General features: G+C 34.2%; 1 protein-coding gene across 1 annotated transcript in view; it reads right to left on the reverse strand.

Annotated features, from left to right (window-relative positions):
* Positions 1 to 1,816: 1,816 nt before the first annotated feature.
* Positions 1,817 to 18,099, reverse strand: part of LOC127837590 (uncharacterized) — a 208,137-nt gene continuing 191,854 nt past the window's right edge. The window contains exons 5-11 of the mRNA XM_052364848.1: positions 14,480 to 14,551; positions 9,029 to 9,090; positions 6,695 to 6,747; positions 4,462 to 4,571; positions 3,921 to 3,992; positions 2,799 to 2,940; positions 1,817 to 1,955 (exon numbers count right to left, since the gene is read on the reverse strand). Coding sequence (XP_052220808.1) covers positions 1,891 to 1,955; positions 2,799 to 2,940; positions 3,921 to 3,992; positions 4,462 to 4,571; positions 6,695 to 6,747; positions 9,029 to 9,090; positions 14,480 to 14,551 — 576 coding nt within the window. The 3' untranslated portion in view covers positions 1,817 to 1,890. The remainder of the gene's footprint in view (positions 1,956 to 2,798; positions 2,941 to 3,920; positions 3,993 to 4,461; positions 4,572 to 6,694; positions 6,748 to 9,028; positions 9,091 to 14,479; positions 14,552 to 18,099) is intronic.

Consider the following 18,099-nt stretch of genomic DNA (forward strand, 5'->3'; position numbering starts at 1 on the left):
CATAGGCACATTGATCATGACTCGCAGATGACCCCTATTGATTTTCAGGTCACTAGGTCAAAGGTCAAGGTGACCCGAAATAGTTAAATGGTTTCCGGATGATAACTCAAGAACGCTTATGCCTATGATCATGAAACTTCATAGACACATTGATCATGACTCGCAGATGACCCCTTTTGATATTTAGGTCACTAGGTCGAAGGTCAAGGTGACATGAAATAGTAAAATGATTTCCGTATGATAACTCATGAACGCTTATGCCTAAGATCATGAAACTTTATAGGTACATTGATCATGACTCGCAAATCAACCCTTTTAATTTTCAGGTCACTAGGTCGAAGGTTAAGGTCACGGTGCCCCGAAATAGTAAAATGGTTTCCGGATGATAACTCAAGAATGCTTATGCCAAGGATCATGAAACTTCATAGGTACATTCATCATGACTCGAAGATGACCCCTATTGATTTTCAGGTCCCTAGGTCAAAGGTCGAGGTCATGGTGACTCAACTTAGAAAAATTGTTTCCGGATGATAACTCAAGAACGCTTACGCCTGGGATCATGAAACTTCATAGGTACATTGATCATGACTGGCAGATGATCCCTATCGACTTTCAGGTCACTAGGTCAAAGGTCAAGGTCACGGTGACTTGACACAGTAACATGGTTTCCGGATGATAACTTACGAAAGCTTACGCCTAGGATCATGAAACTTCATAGGTACATTGATCAGGACTCGCAGATGACCCCTATTGATTTTCTGGTCAATTTGTCAAAGGTCAAGGTCACAGTGCCAAAAAAACGTATTGACACAATGGCTGCCACTACAACTGACAGCCCATATGGGGGGCATGCATGTTTTACAAACAGCCCTAGTTTCCCATTTAAAAAAACAGTGGAGCGATACAGGGCCATCATGGCCCTCTTGTTTCTGGTCCCTCGAGATCAATGGTTCCAGCACTTTCTTGTTGATAATTGAATACTGCTTAAGGCCCTGCTAGGGGGCGTGAGAGATGTTGCATCTTCCATTATTTCTCATGAACTGACTCAATAATACCGAGTCAGCAATATTTGACTTAATTTTTGGTTTGGTTGCGCTGATGAGGGATCGAAACATTTCAGAATCTTCCTTAAAGCGAAGTGGTAGAGTGTCGTCTTTGATTGCAGGAGGATGTGCTGCGGGTTTGATCCCCAGAAGCGACATTGAAAACTAGCCAACTTTGTTTTCTAAAAGGCTGCTAAACCTGATATACTAAGCTAATGTGAATTTTCTCTCACATGATGGTCATCAGTTATATTAATTAAAAAATAACAGCAGTAGTAAACAATGGGACAATTATTAATGAACGCATCTTTCTTTTGAGTTTGACACTTTGAGTTTGACATGGCCTAGATTGAAATATGTGACTTGACTTTGGGTCAAGTTTCCCAGGGGAACTACGTCCCCGTACCCCCATTTTTTCCGTAATAAAATTGTTTCGTACCCAATATTTATTTCGTACCCAATTTTTATTTTGTTGCAAAAAAAATGTTCGTTCCCAAGTTTTTTTCGTAACCAATTTTTTTCGTAACCAATTTTTTTTTGGCATAATTTTTTTCGTTCCCAAAATTTATGTATCAATTTTTTTTTTCCTACCCACATACACAGTTGTGATGATGTAGATCAACTTTAATTGATGCTTGTATAAATCCATCCTCTTTAAAAGCATCGTCACACCAGTACTGTCAGTACTTTGATTTATTATTGCGGGCATAAGAATGGAATAAAACAAATTATTTACCTAGTAGCAATTTTCTTTTCGATTAGCACACACATACGACATTATACAGCTTTATTTACGGTCAAAATACACAGTTGACACAACTACATCTGACTGGTCCACTCCCAGCGCCTATGGAATGACTTGAAGGGTATCATTGTTCAACTTGCCTGCAGTCCACAGTTGGAAAAGGCGCGCTGAAAAGAGCAGACACTGTGTTAGTTGGACATGTTCAGCTTTCAATATGACTTAAATATCGAATCGTCAATACACAATCATCAATCAAAATTGTTAAATAATAAATCGTGTAGATAAAATGTGTATCACTAAACTTGTTTTAAATACATCTTGGTATGTTCTTACGGATCCAGAATATGGTTTAAATTTTGCTTTTAATAATGCCGGGTCCGAATCCCAGTACAGACATTGTTTTTCTAGTATTCAACTTTTTCTTGATTGCATTTTTATTACTTTTGCGTGTTCTAAATATCATAGTTTGATGAGTAAACATAAAACAACATTACTTAACTGTGTGAACGAGAACTTTTAAATGGCTCAGAGATATACTCTCCTCACAATATATAATGTAAAATCGCACACAAGGAATTGTATATATTTGCAGCCTGACACCCTATAAAATGCGTGTATGTCTAAGTTTATTTACATGTCATTGCTGAGTCTTCACGACTACATTATGTGCTGACATGTGGCATATATACTGTGTGTATGTCATAGTTTTTTTACAGGTCATCCCTGATTCTCCGAGACTACATTATGTGCTGACCTGCGCCATGTATACTGTGTGTATGGTAGAGTGTATTTACCAGTCATCGCTGAGTCTTCACGACTACCTTATGTGCTGACCTGCGCCATTTATACTGTGTGTAAGTCAGAGTTTATTTACAGGTTTACTATACTATACCAAAGCGACCCTTATTATTATATACGATAAGTACAAAGGTCAATATAGGACGTTACATTACGCACATGCAATAATCCCAGTTTACCAGAACGAGACTTATTTTATTAATGTACCATACCCTTGATTATCTTGCAATCGCCGTAGTTACAGCCTCCGTCTCCGCAGCAGACATCGCAGAGCACACTTTCATGTAGGCATTCTGTCGAACCCACGCAACGACGCATATCTTCGAAGAACCTCTTCATCAATAATCTACATACCTGAAACAGAGTTTGAAATAATCTTGAAGCTTTGCTAATGAGTCCATATTTACAGTTAAACGTTATTTTGCGTTTGATGTTCTGTTTTAGTCATCTGTTTTATTTTTCGATGTCTTGCACTTTTTGTTTTGCTATAGGAGTTGTGCCCGGCTGTGGGTTTTGGACTTGTACCTTGCTGATATGAGCCTCGCTCTGAGAAAAGGGGATTTAATGCATTTGCGTAAAGTGTCGTCCCAGATAAGCACCTGCAGTCAGCACAGGTTAATCAGGGGCGACACTTTCCGCTTGTATGGTATTGTTCGTCTAAAAATGTCTCTTCTTATAAAAAAATTGGTCAAGGCGGACAGTATCGTCCCTGATTAGCCTGTGTGGACTGAACAGGCTTATCTGGGACGACACTTTACGCACATGTTCTAAACCACGTTTCATTGGACGAGGCTCATATAAAAATGAGTGCGTCAATACATGTACCTTTTCTAGTACTGGGTCTGTGGCTACAATAGTATTTTTAATATTATAGAATGAATATTACTTTCGATGAAACGAAATAGCTTGATTACACCCAATGTCAGCATAACTTTTATTACGTTATGTATACACGCTCTTTCATAGAATTCTCTGGATAAGATAACAACGACCTCATCATTACGCCATTACTCGTCTTCTTTTTGAACGAATTACCTTTTACTTATATACGAGTATTCACGTATTAGCATTAGCAGAGTACACTGACTAAGCGTTTAAATTATTCAATTTGTGTATATCAGCAAACGCGATTGTCATTGTATACGAATGTTCCTCTATTATGCATTCATTAAACTGGACAAACATGTATAATGACAAAGGTAGGTAAAAGAAACAGGTTCAGCGGCTTGTCTGATTGATTCGGCACTGCACGTTTATGTTATTCTTATAGCATTACATTCTCAGATGCGATTGCGCTATTTGTATGCATGACCATTAACTGTATCACGACTCACGTATTTGTTCTGACACCCGTATTTGAACGTCATAGCCGATCCTGGATGGTACTCATTGTGGGCATAGCAAACCTGACAATACAAACATGCATGCAATAGTAATTATAGGGTCCGTCACACAGAGTTACACTTAACAAAACATAACTGTTTGAAATATCTGATATACGAATATGCAAGAACACTCTAGTCATGGTCAAGCAAAAATTAATGCAAACGTTACTAACATGTTTGGAAGTTTGAACATGACAATGGAGAAATACAGTATTTAATGTATTGTGTTATGTTAAATCATAAACGTAGCTCGGCTGAATGCGTCGCTTGTGTTTTTTTTAATGTCACATTAGTAAATTTGTTACGGTTTAATGTATTCTCTAAAGCATTGATGTCCGGTTCACATCCGTTTAATGTAAATAGATTTGAGTTTTATTCTTTTATTTGGATCACAATTCTAATTTTCTATCGTAAACATCCATCGTGGTTTCTAATGATGATAAGCAGTCGCGCTGAAAACTCAAAAAGGGGTTCCATCCAATAAAGTAACCTGGTCAGTGTCACACGTAGTAAGAGTGATACAGTCCTTAGGGTTGGAGACTGATGACTGGTTAGACTTGGACGAGTCGCAGAAGTAGCATTGAGATCCGGTCAAGTTTCCTAAAAGCACGTGTATATAATTACATTAATAATTAACTTTGCATACCAGCGTATGGTATGGTACCTGCGGAGAAAACATATGATATTTGTACATCTATTGAACAAATATTATTCAGCTGTGACTTGTAATTAAATATCTTTTGTTATAAGTTTTTTCGTCATATAATTGTTATGGTTAATCATATGAACCATGACACTATTGTGTTTTCGAGGGATGCAACTAGGTATTACGAGAAGCGTTCAAGTCTGAATTGATGTGGACGTTTGTTTCAGACGGCATCGCGATAATCAGGAGGAACCGACAGCCGTGGGTATATTTAGATTTAAGTTTTATACTGTATCCCGTTAATATCCGTTCAGTTGGCATGCATTTATGAAAAGCTTAACATTGTAAGTGTAATTATATACAATTATACAATAATGGTTGTTAGAGAGTCACAATACGCCGCGGCATTACTGTCCCATATGAGGAGTCGTTGTATTCGTTGGATAGAGTTTACAGACGTTTTTGGTGAAATGTGTTTAGTTAATGGACATAATAACATGTATTTTTTCGAAAGCTATTCGCTGTATTCAGAATGTATTTGCGAGCTGGTTTTAATAGAAGATAAAACTACATATGGCTTCGACAAAACAAGAACGTCTGTACAAAAGTTTGGTGGAGTGAAATATTTATGCGTGCTTATGCAAAGAATTATGCGTGTTTTGTGCAAAGAATTATGCGTGTTTTATGCAAATAATTATTTGTGTTTTATGCAAAGAATTATGTGTGTTTATTCAAAGAATTATGCGTGTTTAATGCAAAGAATTATGCGTGTTTTATGCAAAGAATTATGTGTGTTTTATGCAATGAATTATGCGTGTCTTCTGCAAAATACACATTCAGGCAAATAGTAAGTATGTTTCACATCTTATTTGGAGTATTTCGTACAATTCTTAAACATATTTTGAACATGCTAAAGATCCTTGCTTATTGGATTGTCAAAATATTGAAAGATAAGCACAAAAGGGCACATATGCGCAAAAAACCTTGTTCAAACATTAGAACTATGAACTGTTTAAAAAAAAACGTCATTGGTGACGTGATATGGGTTAAATTTACAATTGAAAACGAGGTTAGTCAAAAGGCAACGGTCCGTAAGAGTAAATAATGTAATTATGCAATATTAGTTACATATTAATGTTTCGTTCTTCAGTTTGCTAGACCTAAAGGAAAATTCGTAAACACAAAGATTTGCAAGACTAAAGTTCTTCACAAACTCAAGACATATTGCAAAAAAAGAGGACAAGGTGCATACATGTGTATATGTCAATGTCATATTTCTGCATGACAATACGTCATCGCAAATGGAGCGTATGTTTTTTAGTTAAGTTTTTGTTAATGAATGAAAAGGTTGGAGTGCTTCCTAAACCCCTGAATAAAGCTAAACCTGCCCCTTGTGACTTCTTTTTATTCCAGAAAAAGCTTAAAGGCAACACATTTCACATGTCCAGCGCAAATACGTCGGTAATCCATTTTCATGGTGTAATCATATGCGAATATATCGTAGCAAATCAATACAATATGATAATGCTTTTAACCGTGTGATCAGAACTCAGAATGTTGAACATCTTTGTTAAGGGTAAATACAGCAATTTTACTCATTTAAAGTGCTATTGAAATCCATCAATGATACATTGTTATTTGAGTATATACTTTCATATTTGAACGCACCTTGGCTACTTTCGCAGGGATTGGTTTTAAGGGATTAATAAAGATATTTAAAAGCAGGAGGCAAACGACTCCGCGCTTGAAATTTGTATTGGTGAAATTAAATTTTAAGGGGTGGAAATACTGAAATACATAGTTATTTCTTTCTGCATATTTGTTAAATGCTCTGAAATGTTTCTAGTATAGAACTGAGATAAATACTATGCAAAATATGTGTAATTTATACTTTATTATAGAATTATCTTACTGGTGATATTATATGATAAATGATGCAACGCAGAAAATTCACACAAGTGAGTAAATCTCAAAATGATGGCATCTAAATCAAGTATTCTGTACATGTATGAGAAACATGTGTTGGCAACAAATACCAATTTGATTATCATATATATGAATATATAAAAGTAATTACCCTGTCTAAGTCCACACAAATGTTTGTTACAGTCGTCTTGGTTTGAACAGCATCTGATAACATGGAAAAGTGTGTATATTAACATTAAAGCCTCATAAACACTGAAAGTCAACATATATTTCGTACAATATTACGATATCCAAACATTTACGAGTGAACTCGAGATAGGCTTCGAGCAGCTCATGAGAACTACATCGTGCTTCTGATGCTGCCTTAATCCAATCAACGTTCGCTCATAAATGTTTGGATATCGTCGCGAGAAATTCACATGGAATATATTGTCACACAAAAAATTAAAACAAACTTTTTTATCTCGTAAAATATATGGTATCAAACCACATCTAGCTTTGAACTTTTGGGCTATTGCTATAAAGTACACTGTATTTGTTTTATTTTTACATGAAATAATTTTGAAATAGGACTTTGATATAATTTTTTATGTAGGATATACAATTGGTTCCTAAATTATGAAAGTAATTTCAGACGCACACGGTTAAAGGAATAATACATATTAATACCAATTGAGGTTTAAGTTGACATTTTGTATCAAGAGCATAATGCAAAAACTCAACACACACATTCTTTTGTGCATGTATAAATATATTTACAAATATAAATACATATATAATTTGGAGATTCATATATAAACGTTATCAACACAATTTTGCATTAATAGTTTTACTTGATTTCGTTTAATATAAAGAAATGAAACGATGCGTTGTTGATTCGAATATTTTGTCGACACCAGCGAAATGTAGCTGGTTTCGAACGCTTGGTATACCTTAAAGAAGACTCGATCGAGGGGATTGTATGTGCGTGATAAGTTTTAAATGGGTGTAAAGACATGACCTGTAACCTTGTATACCTTCTTGGAACTTGAAAAGACTCGTATTCTAAAATGGATGAACATTCAACAGATATTTATTAGATAGCATTGGTTCTCGATGTGGTATATGCGTCAACCTGCCACCAAGCATCGACGTGAAATATATCATACAAGTTCTGAGAAGCTATATACAAATTCATATTAATTAAAAGGTCCCTTGGTATTTACTCGTTTACACTGAAATCAAATAGATTTTTTTTTTATGTTCCCCAGTATATACTGGGGGAAATATTGTTTTGCCATGTCTGTTGATTTGTTTGTTGCCTTGTTGGTTTGCGTCAAACTTAAACATTTTCAATTACTTTTGCAATATTGAAGATAGCAACTTAATATTTGGCATGCATGTGTATCCCATGGAGCTACACATTTTGAGCGGTGAAAGGTCAAGGTCAATGTTATTCTTCACGGTCATAGGTAAACAAGAGTTGTGTTTGCCAGAAACACAATGCCCCCTAATGCGCCGCATTTTTTACCTTTAACCTTGAAGGATGACCTTGACCTTTCACCACTCAAAATGTGCAGCTTCACCAGATAGACATGTGTTAAATATTTAAAAAAGTTATGAAAATTTATGTTTTTTATATTTTGACCTTTGACCTTGAAGGTTTACCTTAGCCTTTCACCACTCAAAATGTGCAGCTCCACGAGAAGTAAATAACAGATTGATAGATTTTATTTATTTTTTGATCTTTGACCTTGAATGATGACCTTGACCTTTTACTACTCATAATGTGCAGCTCCAAGAGATACACATGCATGCCACATATGAAGATTCTGTGTTCAATATTAAAAAAGTTATGATAAAACTTTAACGAAGGTTAAAAAATACAATGATATTTGACCTTTTACCTTGAAGGATGACCTTGACCTTTACGTTTCACCACTCAAAATGAGCAGCTCTTTGAGATACACGTGCATGGTAAATATCAAGTTGTTATGTCCAATATTGCAAAAGTTATTAAACTTTAACCGAGGCAAAAGTTTTGGACAGACAGACAGGACAAAAACAATATACCCCGATCTTTCGATCCGGGGGCATAAAAATATGGGTCAAAATCGTCAAACTTTAACCTTTTCCATAACATTTGCAATATTGAAGATAGCAACCTCATATTTGGCATACGTTTGTATCTCATGGAGCTGCACATTTTGATCAAGGTCAAGATGAGGTCATCCTTGAAGGTCAAAGGTCAAAAATATGGGGGACATAGTCTTTCACAAACACATCTTGTTGCTCTTGTAGTGATGCTTCTGATTTTCTTGATCAAAATGTTGATCAATTATAATTTAATATCTAGGAATTACGTTATTTACGAGAAACAAAAAGTAATAACCGATACATAATTAGAAATGTAACTGTTACATTAGAAGTGCGGATTTCTTTCAGGTGTATGGCGAATACAATTACCGTAAAGCGTATGGGATTTAGTGGGTGGAAGAGGACTTACTGTGAGCAGCTGACGAGCACATCCCGCTTTCCTATTGCACCAGCTGTACCCCCTTTGCATTGCTTAAAGTACCACAACAGCAAAGAATATAACACAACAATTTTACTTTGTTTGACTGATCATTTGAAAATAAAGCATCTACAACATGCATTACATGTAATTAATTCTGCATATTTCAAATTTATAAGCATTAATATTGAAATTAGCCGTGTTAAACAAACTTGTTTGCTAAATAATTGTTCTTTAAAATAATAAGTATTATACTACATATTATGCATGTAAACATATGACTGAACAAATATATTCAATTCAATGTTTTATTTAAGTCTCATCCATTTCATGTACATACTTATTACAGAGCATGAAAACATTCATAAAAACATGAAAATGGCCATTCTATGTAAGAATTATAAGAGACTATGAGGAGTAAAATATTTCCTAGTTTTCATATACTTGTTCTTTATATACATATTTAAATTAAAAGTTGGGTTACCATTGCTAATACATAATTAAAAACTGCCATAAGATATAATGAAGTAAAATACTGACACTGTAAACAAAAGTGGCACTAACGCGCATAATATAAAATGGTTTAAGAAATCGATTATCAGCTCTGACCAGGTCGAAAATGAACTGATAAGCAATGGTTACCTAAGCTTAGATACAAACTAACAGACCCTGTTGACTTAGACTATAGTGTAATTGCTTACATTTGAAAACAATATACATTTTAAACCCGAACGTTGACGCCAGACTGAGTTCAGAGAGACATATTTAGCAGAACAGACATCCAGCACATACTTATTCCAAGGAATAAGCAAGCCTACCCAGTTTCCCATAAATTCTGTGTGACTTTATACAGGATTTGGTTTCCTCAGTCTGGGTGCACACCATTTAAGTGAGTTATTTTGCAATAACTAGCATGTTACAACTGTGCATATAATAATAATGAAAGTACTGACAGTACTGGTGTGACAATGCTTTTGAACAGGATTGATATAAAAGCATCTATTTAAGTTTATCTACGTCACCACAATTGTGTATGTGGGTACGAAAATTTTGGGTAGCAAAAAAATGGGTACGAAAATTTTGGGTACAAAAATTATGCCAAAAACAATTAAGAACGTAAACAGATTTGGTTACGGAAAAAAATGGGTAGGAAAAAAATTGGGTACAAAAAAAATTTGGTTACAAGCAAAAATTTGGGTACGAAAAAAAATTGGGTACGAAAAAAATTGGGTACGAAAAATGTAGGGTACGAAAAAAAATTGGGGGTACGGGTAAGTAGTACCCGTGGGGAACTTGATCCTTTCAGCGAAACTGGGAGGCGGGTTACATTCTCGATCAAATATAACAAGAAATATCTTTAAAAAGGTATTCGACGTGTATTTTCTGTACCACTTGTCTTAAAAAATGTCTGTTACAGTAAAACGTTTGCGGGTTATAACATTACCTTTCAGCATATAAATTCAAAACCTGACATGCTCTTTAATTATACCATGCTCTTTAATGTCACACGTATATCATACCAAACTTTATATTTCGTTGTTTCCTTTCCTAAGTTAATGATGCTATGTGTATGGACGTGATTTCACACTCCCATGTGCATGAACATATACTTTTTTTCTTTTGATTTTTGTTCTTTTTCTCTAATTCAATAAGCTTAGGCATGTTTGTTCGTTAAGTACGGCAATAATTTCATGATGATTCCCGATATAAAGTGGGTATGAGCACATAGTCGTAAGAGCACATGAATACGTGAGTTCGCCCATAAACACGTCATGGTATGTTTAACTAATTCTCCGCGATATGACCTAATATGTGTTTAAAACAGCAAACAATATCCAACAAACGAATGAATTGTCAAACATAGTATGTGCACTGATATGGCTCTGTAATTTATGTTTGAAAAGGTTATAAAATATGCAAAATGAGAAAGCACGCAGAAGAGCGAGTATCACAAATAATATGATACGGCTATTATGCTGTTTATATACCATAGTCGCTACAACGTTTACAAATGACAGGTTCGAAATAATTCATTTTCTTTACACTCATGATCGCGTTGAAAGTTAATTAAAGTGGAAACCCTCTAAACCGGATCCTCTTTATACCGGAATCCTCTCTAAACCGGACAAATTGTCCGGTCTCATTTTCCCCCTATAATATCATTCGTAAAATAACTCCTCGAGACCGGAATCCCCTCAATTCCGAATACCGGTCATTCTTTGGATCCAAATTGGGTCATTCCATAAGTAAAATTGTACCCTCTAAACCGCTCAGAGCTTGTTTATCGCACTTCAGACCTAGTGTTGAAAAGTTGTGAATAGCGGATTTAAGACGCGTGAAATTAATAAAGGTGGTCGAAAATTTGTAAACTGTAAAAATCGCAAACCAATTTTAAAGATACTTGCCCTGTGATGTATATAACGATCAATAGAGGTGATAATACTGATTATAATTACTGATAAATAACATAGAGTTCTTTAGTGTGTTTTGTTGTTGATGTAGGAAGCCGTGTTAAATTGTAATAATCTTAATGCTATTCTATTTTGTGTAGTTTATTACAAATTCTAATTAAGTGTCATATGAAATGGTGATTTGCAGAGTTCTTGAAGCAGTTGCATTTAGATATTCATTTAGTCAAATTGGTAATGAAGATAACTAAAACTAAAAATGTCCGAACCTCCTTCTAAGCAAAGGTGCGTGGAATTGTCTCTAGAAGACAAAATCAAATTGATAAAAGAATCAGAGATGTTCCCTAAACCTACACTCAAGATTCTGTCAGAGAAATATAAGGTAGGAAAGTCGACGATCGGGGTTATCGTGCGAAAATAGTCTGCGTACATATCTCATTGGGAAAACTCTTCACCAAACAAAAGTCGTTTTAACAATGAAATAAAATTTAGAAACATCATCGAACTTGTATGGGACTGGTTCTGTATTGTAAGGGCTCAGTCATTGCCGATCTCTGGTCCGATCATACAGGAAAAGGCACGGAGCTTTGCTAAGGAACTAGGAATTAATGACTTTAAAGCGTCTTATGGGTGGCTGTGTCGTTGGAAGATGTTTTTCAATGTAAAAAAGGAACTAAATTCCCCTAAAAAATGCATACATGTGTAAAATTGTTTGTTTTTTAGGTTGCACTGTTTGTTTTATGTTGTGAATGATATTGCTTTCAAATCAATAGATTAAGTGACATGTGTTGTTCTTATGTGATGCAGTATCAATAAATGTTATATGTAAATAAACTATTAAATTTTGCTGAAAAGTGTTTTTACCATATCAGCAATGTAATTGAGCTTCTGAAATTAAAATAGACAAAGTCCCCTCTAAACCGGAATCCTCTCTAAACCGGAATTTCCTCTTGGTCCCGGGGATGTCCGGTTTTGAGGGGTTCCACTGTATACACGTTTAAATTTGCAATTTACTTACTGAATCACGACAAATGTCAAATACAATACAGAATATGCATAGTTGTTTCATTGATCTATAAACATATAATGGATTGAATATAACTGATTTAAAATTTACGTTTTCAAGCTATTATTTAATCTTTTCCCAAAATATGCTGTCCTATTTATAGCTCAGCTTCCTATACCTTTATCAATGATAATCAGAGAGATATGCCAATGAGAAAAATCGAGCTATATTAATCGGACTGGCTCGGTCTTTTACATAGGTTGCCATTGTGAAGAATATTTTCATGATATGATAACTTAGACGATGCTTCGCAGCATCGTCAAAAAGGAAAAATACCCCAAAGAATGTTTCATTAAAGTTTTAAACCTATTTTGAGTAGATGTATATTTTCCTTCCATGAAGAATAGAATAGCAGATTCCTTGCATCAACATACAACGGACAGTGAAAGAGTACATGTATTTCATCCTCGATCTTATCTGTACAATGGAAACAAGTTCTATTACATAGCTCTATATTTTCATACTGACCGGTCTTTAACCTAAGCGGCGCAACACCACACCTAAACTTAGTTAATTGAATGGTATTTTACCGCTAAAATATGTTTCAGTACCAAAATATACTTTAAATAGTTTATAAGTCCTTAATTTATTACGTCCTATGCCCTTTTGTCCAGATTCTCTATTAACAAAATTTCTCCATTTAACAGTTTACTTTGCTAATAACTCATATCACTCTATATCAATTATAACATGTTGACTATTATCTAATGGTATATCTACAATATAAGACATATAAAGATAATTTAAACACACCTTTAATCTTGTGTACCCATTTCGAACAGATATTGTTTTGTCCAATTATACATTTTCTTTTTAATTCTAGATTCATCCATATTCACATTTCTAAAATGCTTTCTACAAACAGATCCTAATTGTTTAACTATATGTGGTGTCCAGCCCATTTCACCCAAAACAGCCGCATTGGCGTGTATTTACCAACACCAAGATAGTACCGCATAGCTCTATTCTGAACAACGTTATTGCATGAGTAGGATTTATCCCCCCATATTGACGCACTATAATTAATAATGGGACATATCATACTCTAAAACAGTTTTGTAAAGGTTCAAAACCCGAAGCCTCCAAAAGCTTTACATTTAGAAATTACTAAACCCAGTGCTCTAGATGCAGACTTAGTAACACTTTTTTGCTATTTCATGGTAGTCTAAGTACTCATTTAAGATAACACCAACGTATTTTTAACAATGTAGAATTTATAAGTTCATTCCAGCAATTGTAACACATGTTCAGTTTTTTAAACACTTTTTGGTCTAAAATGAACAATCTTTGATTTATAACAGTTAACTTGCATTTAATTTCGTGATCACAAGGTAGAAAAAGAATCTATTAACAGTTGGAGGTCATCATCATTTTTTTGCGAGCAGAACTATATCATCAGCAAAAATGAGAATACATACTTGTTGATCATCTATGTCAATACCTACTCATAAGTTACTCAAAAAGGATATCAAATCATTTATGTAGATATTGAATAGCACAGGGAACAAAGGACTGCCCTGCTTCAAGCCGCATTTGACGTCGAACCACTCTGAATCGAACCAATTTACTCTCACACAACATTTCACATCACTGTATAAGGACTTCACGGCTTGAAGCAGACGGCCCTGTAGTCCCTCATGCCTTAATTTTACAAACAAAATATATGTTTACAAATCGCATTACTGCAAGAATAAGTCCTTGCTTATTAATAATATCTAAATTATTGTTTGTCACGGCAACACAATTAAGATCGTGGATATAAAGAGAGAGAAAATTAACGAGTTTCACACATGTATGGTAATACATAAACATCGATTCTCACCAGGCATCGAAATATACACTCTGCAAAAAGGTATGTTAATGTTTGCAGAAATTTATCTAATTTCTGTAAATAATGTTTTATATTAAGAAAATAATTAAACAACCCAGCACATAATTGCGTGGCAGAAGTTCAAGCAACGTACTTACATCTCTTCCTCGGCAACCTCCTCGGTACAAAGTATTGAACGTTTCCGTCACAACCTGGTCCATGTAGCATTCCTGTGAACGGAACACAACATCTGTCAATAAAAAGTGTCAATTTAACGGCATCGTTGTTTGTCTTATAAAGTTTGATTTTTAACATCATTAATTAAATATGTTGTCAATAGTCTTAAGTAGCCTCTCGTACTTAGGACAGTAATGGTCTATTATTCAGAGGTTATTGGCAACCTGGTGTTTCATTATCATTGCCATTATGAGTCAAATATATCCTCCAGGTTTTCGGCCCACCGGCCATTATTGACGTGTTGGGGTGATAATTAACCAGATTGCCAATAACCTCTGAATAATTGTCCATCACTGTCTTTAATACGAGAATCTACTTAAGAAGACTCTGATCACTAATGTCTTAAACACGTTTGTTTTCGTATACAGAGCAATGTTATTAAGATCGCATCCCGTATTTCAGTATACTTTTATACTATACTCTGTATTTTAGTTTACAAAAATAAGTCGCAAAGTAATTTACCCTTTTTTTCTAGTATTACTATTTGTGACCTCATGAATAGTTCTATTAAACTAGTTACATGAGAATAACTCAATACAGTGTTGTGTGAATAAAATGTGGATTTTTGTTACCAAAAACATGAAATATAAAGTAATTATGTTTTTACATTAAACACAATCATTTACAACGTTATTTTCAACATGATCATGAATTTATATAAGGTCAACCTTTAAACGGTAGAAAACATGTGGTTTTGTTGATTAATTTCTTAACTGGGCAATGCTGACACATGTCTAAGTACTGCACAGTAAGTTTAATATTCGATAAAATAAGAATGTTAAAACCTGTATCATATGTTTCCAGGAGATCTGATCAATATTAACATTTATTCTTAATCGAAGTTCCTACGTATGCATGTTGTCTTAGCAACATGACATGGATCGAGCATATCTTCAAGATTAAACTGGGTAGCTAGATTTACATCTCAAAATAAATTCTTCAACTTTTTATAAAGGAAGGGTAGAACGATGAAAACATTTAACGTTTTTCAGAGAAGTAGATAAGCCATTGGCAGCTCCTTCTTCTGATATATCCCGACTTTACCATATCTCGCGCGTCACGGGATTTCGCAAGGCCTGAAGAAAAAGCGGGTAAAATCAACAAACGTAAGAGCGAATTTAGAGCGAGTACCATGTTGAATTTGTCTATATTATTTGTCAACTGCTGTGTAGTGTTATCACCAGACCAGTTCAGTAACCAAGCAACATAATAGGAGGTTACGGTAAGAATCGTAACAAACATTACTGCATTTTTACGCTATTTTTTGAAGCGACACGTTTGGCTTCAATGTCAGTAAACTTGTGACAACTAAAACGAATAAAAGTATGCTCTGCATATTGTAGAATTTGACATTTTTTAAAGTGCTGATTCAGTTTAATGGCTACCCATTATTTCATATTGATATTCTTTAAAATCATGTAATTACGCTAGATTGTATTTACCCTCTTTTGCAGATGCATGCCAAAGCGAATTGGATTTTCCATCTAAACTCTTAATAATTAAAGCGACTACAACTTCGATTATAAACTATGGATCACATCATATGTGGTATCATGCTCAAGTGCAGATTAAGTTTTATGATTGCCCATATTTGATTGTGATTTACCTTTAAATGACATTTTGCAAGTTTTAATTTACCCCAGTTGTCACATAATCGCTTTCAGCCATTTTGGTTTTCCATCAAGACGTGCATATTTCGGGTGACATAAACTACAAAAGGATGCATTGCATCATATTATAACTAATATTTTTGTACAGTGCTGATGTTATTGTATTTTTGTCCTTAGTTTCATAGTTTTATCCCTTTACATAAGAAAATTACACCAGATTTTATTTACGCCATTTTGTGGGTGCATTCTTTAAGCCAAAATGTGTTCAGTGATTTTTTTTGATTTTTTTTTACATCCTGTGGCATTAGGATTGGGAAAATTAGCGTAATAAACCATAAAATTGGGAAACATTATAAATATGATTATAAGAACAGAATACAAAATGCTAAGTTCATGTTTGACAGCATTTTTATATTATAAAGTGTTGCTTTCATGTCTCCTTACAACGTTAAGTTAATATTCTTCCACATGGATATTTAACTTGCAATAATCTATAGATTCTTCAATATATATGTACCATTATGATTTAATCATAATCTCTTTAAGAGTATGAATTTAATTCAGGATGTTTTTAAAAGTAAAATATGATATGGTGAAAACATTAACAAATATTAACAAGCATGCTTAAGTGTTCTTGCTGTGTTAATGTTGTATTAAATGGAGCTAAAATAATACATTTCATTTGTTTACCTTTTAATATCTTGCACAATTGACATCCTCAGTTCAATGCCATTTCACCAAACTATACAGCGTGACAAACATAATAAAGCAGAATATGCATATGAATCTGATTATACACAGATCCACTACCATATAAATCAAATCATGTTTGTCTCTTTCCATTTTCGAACGATACCCATCTTAATAGTCTTATTTATAAGACGCACAAAGAATTTAGAGATACTTTTTATATGGACTAAATTTTTTGGAACGTCTTATCGGGGAAAAGTCAAAAATGTGTTGAAAACCAGAAAGTTTAAATTTTCATCGATTTGCGTAAAATTTTCAAAAAACATTACCAACTCATTCAGTTTTAGTTCAGAAGTCCATTTTTACCTCAAATATCGTCGAATTGAAGTTGGAAAGGCATAAATTCTTCAGTTAAACTTCTGCTTAAATCGCAAACCAATCACTGACCTGTAGCCATGTCATGAAACTGATTTGAATATGAACCAATCAGAAGAAGGCATTACGGTGTAACGTGTACGCGTAATTTTATTTAACATGAGCTTTTAACACCGACTACTACCTAACTAGATCTAGTATGCTAATCTTTGTCGATTTAATAAGCATATGTTCAAAACAGATATGGTGCAGTTTCTATTCACTGTTCTAAGTTTCAGCAAGTTTTTATGCATGTCTTTTTCGCACCTCTATCTGTGTTGTTTTATTTACTTACATCCTACGTTACATAGGAGGACGGTATACTGTACAATCTGTATCAGAATTATTTGTGTACAGTATAAAAATAAAAGATGTAATTTATTTCAGAACTTTTTAATTGTCAATTTAGAAAAAAAAATACAATGCTAAATTAATCCAGAAAAGTATAACATCGGTTTACTATGTAACGCTCTGCACCACAACAGACGAACGCAAACTGTATTTTACGCTGTCTGTTTATTCTCCCACTTTAAACCAGATGCTTTACATCGAGGTCGTGTTATCGATTTATATCTACACAGCGAGCGAATCGAGAGATATTGAAAAATTGAATAGTGGTTGGATTTAAATTGATCAGGCGTGCAAAATTCAAAGTGTCATTACATAATTTCTATGGAACATTATCGAGAAATGAAGGTATGTAAATATAATTGCAATCCGTTGATATTAAGTGTCTTATATCGGGGCTTGAATGTTGCGCACAAAATCATTGCGCAACAATATAGACAAAGAACGAAAAATTCCCACCATTAATTTGGTCTTTCCTT

This window comes from Dreissena polymorpha, chromosome 7, assembly GCF_020536995.1.
Source record: "Dreissena polymorpha isolate Duluth1 chromosome 7, UMN_Dpol_1.0, whole genome shotgun sequence".
Classification (NCBI taxonomy): domain Eukaryota; kingdom Metazoa; phylum Mollusca; class Bivalvia; order Myida; family Dreissenidae; genus Dreissena; species Dreissena polymorpha.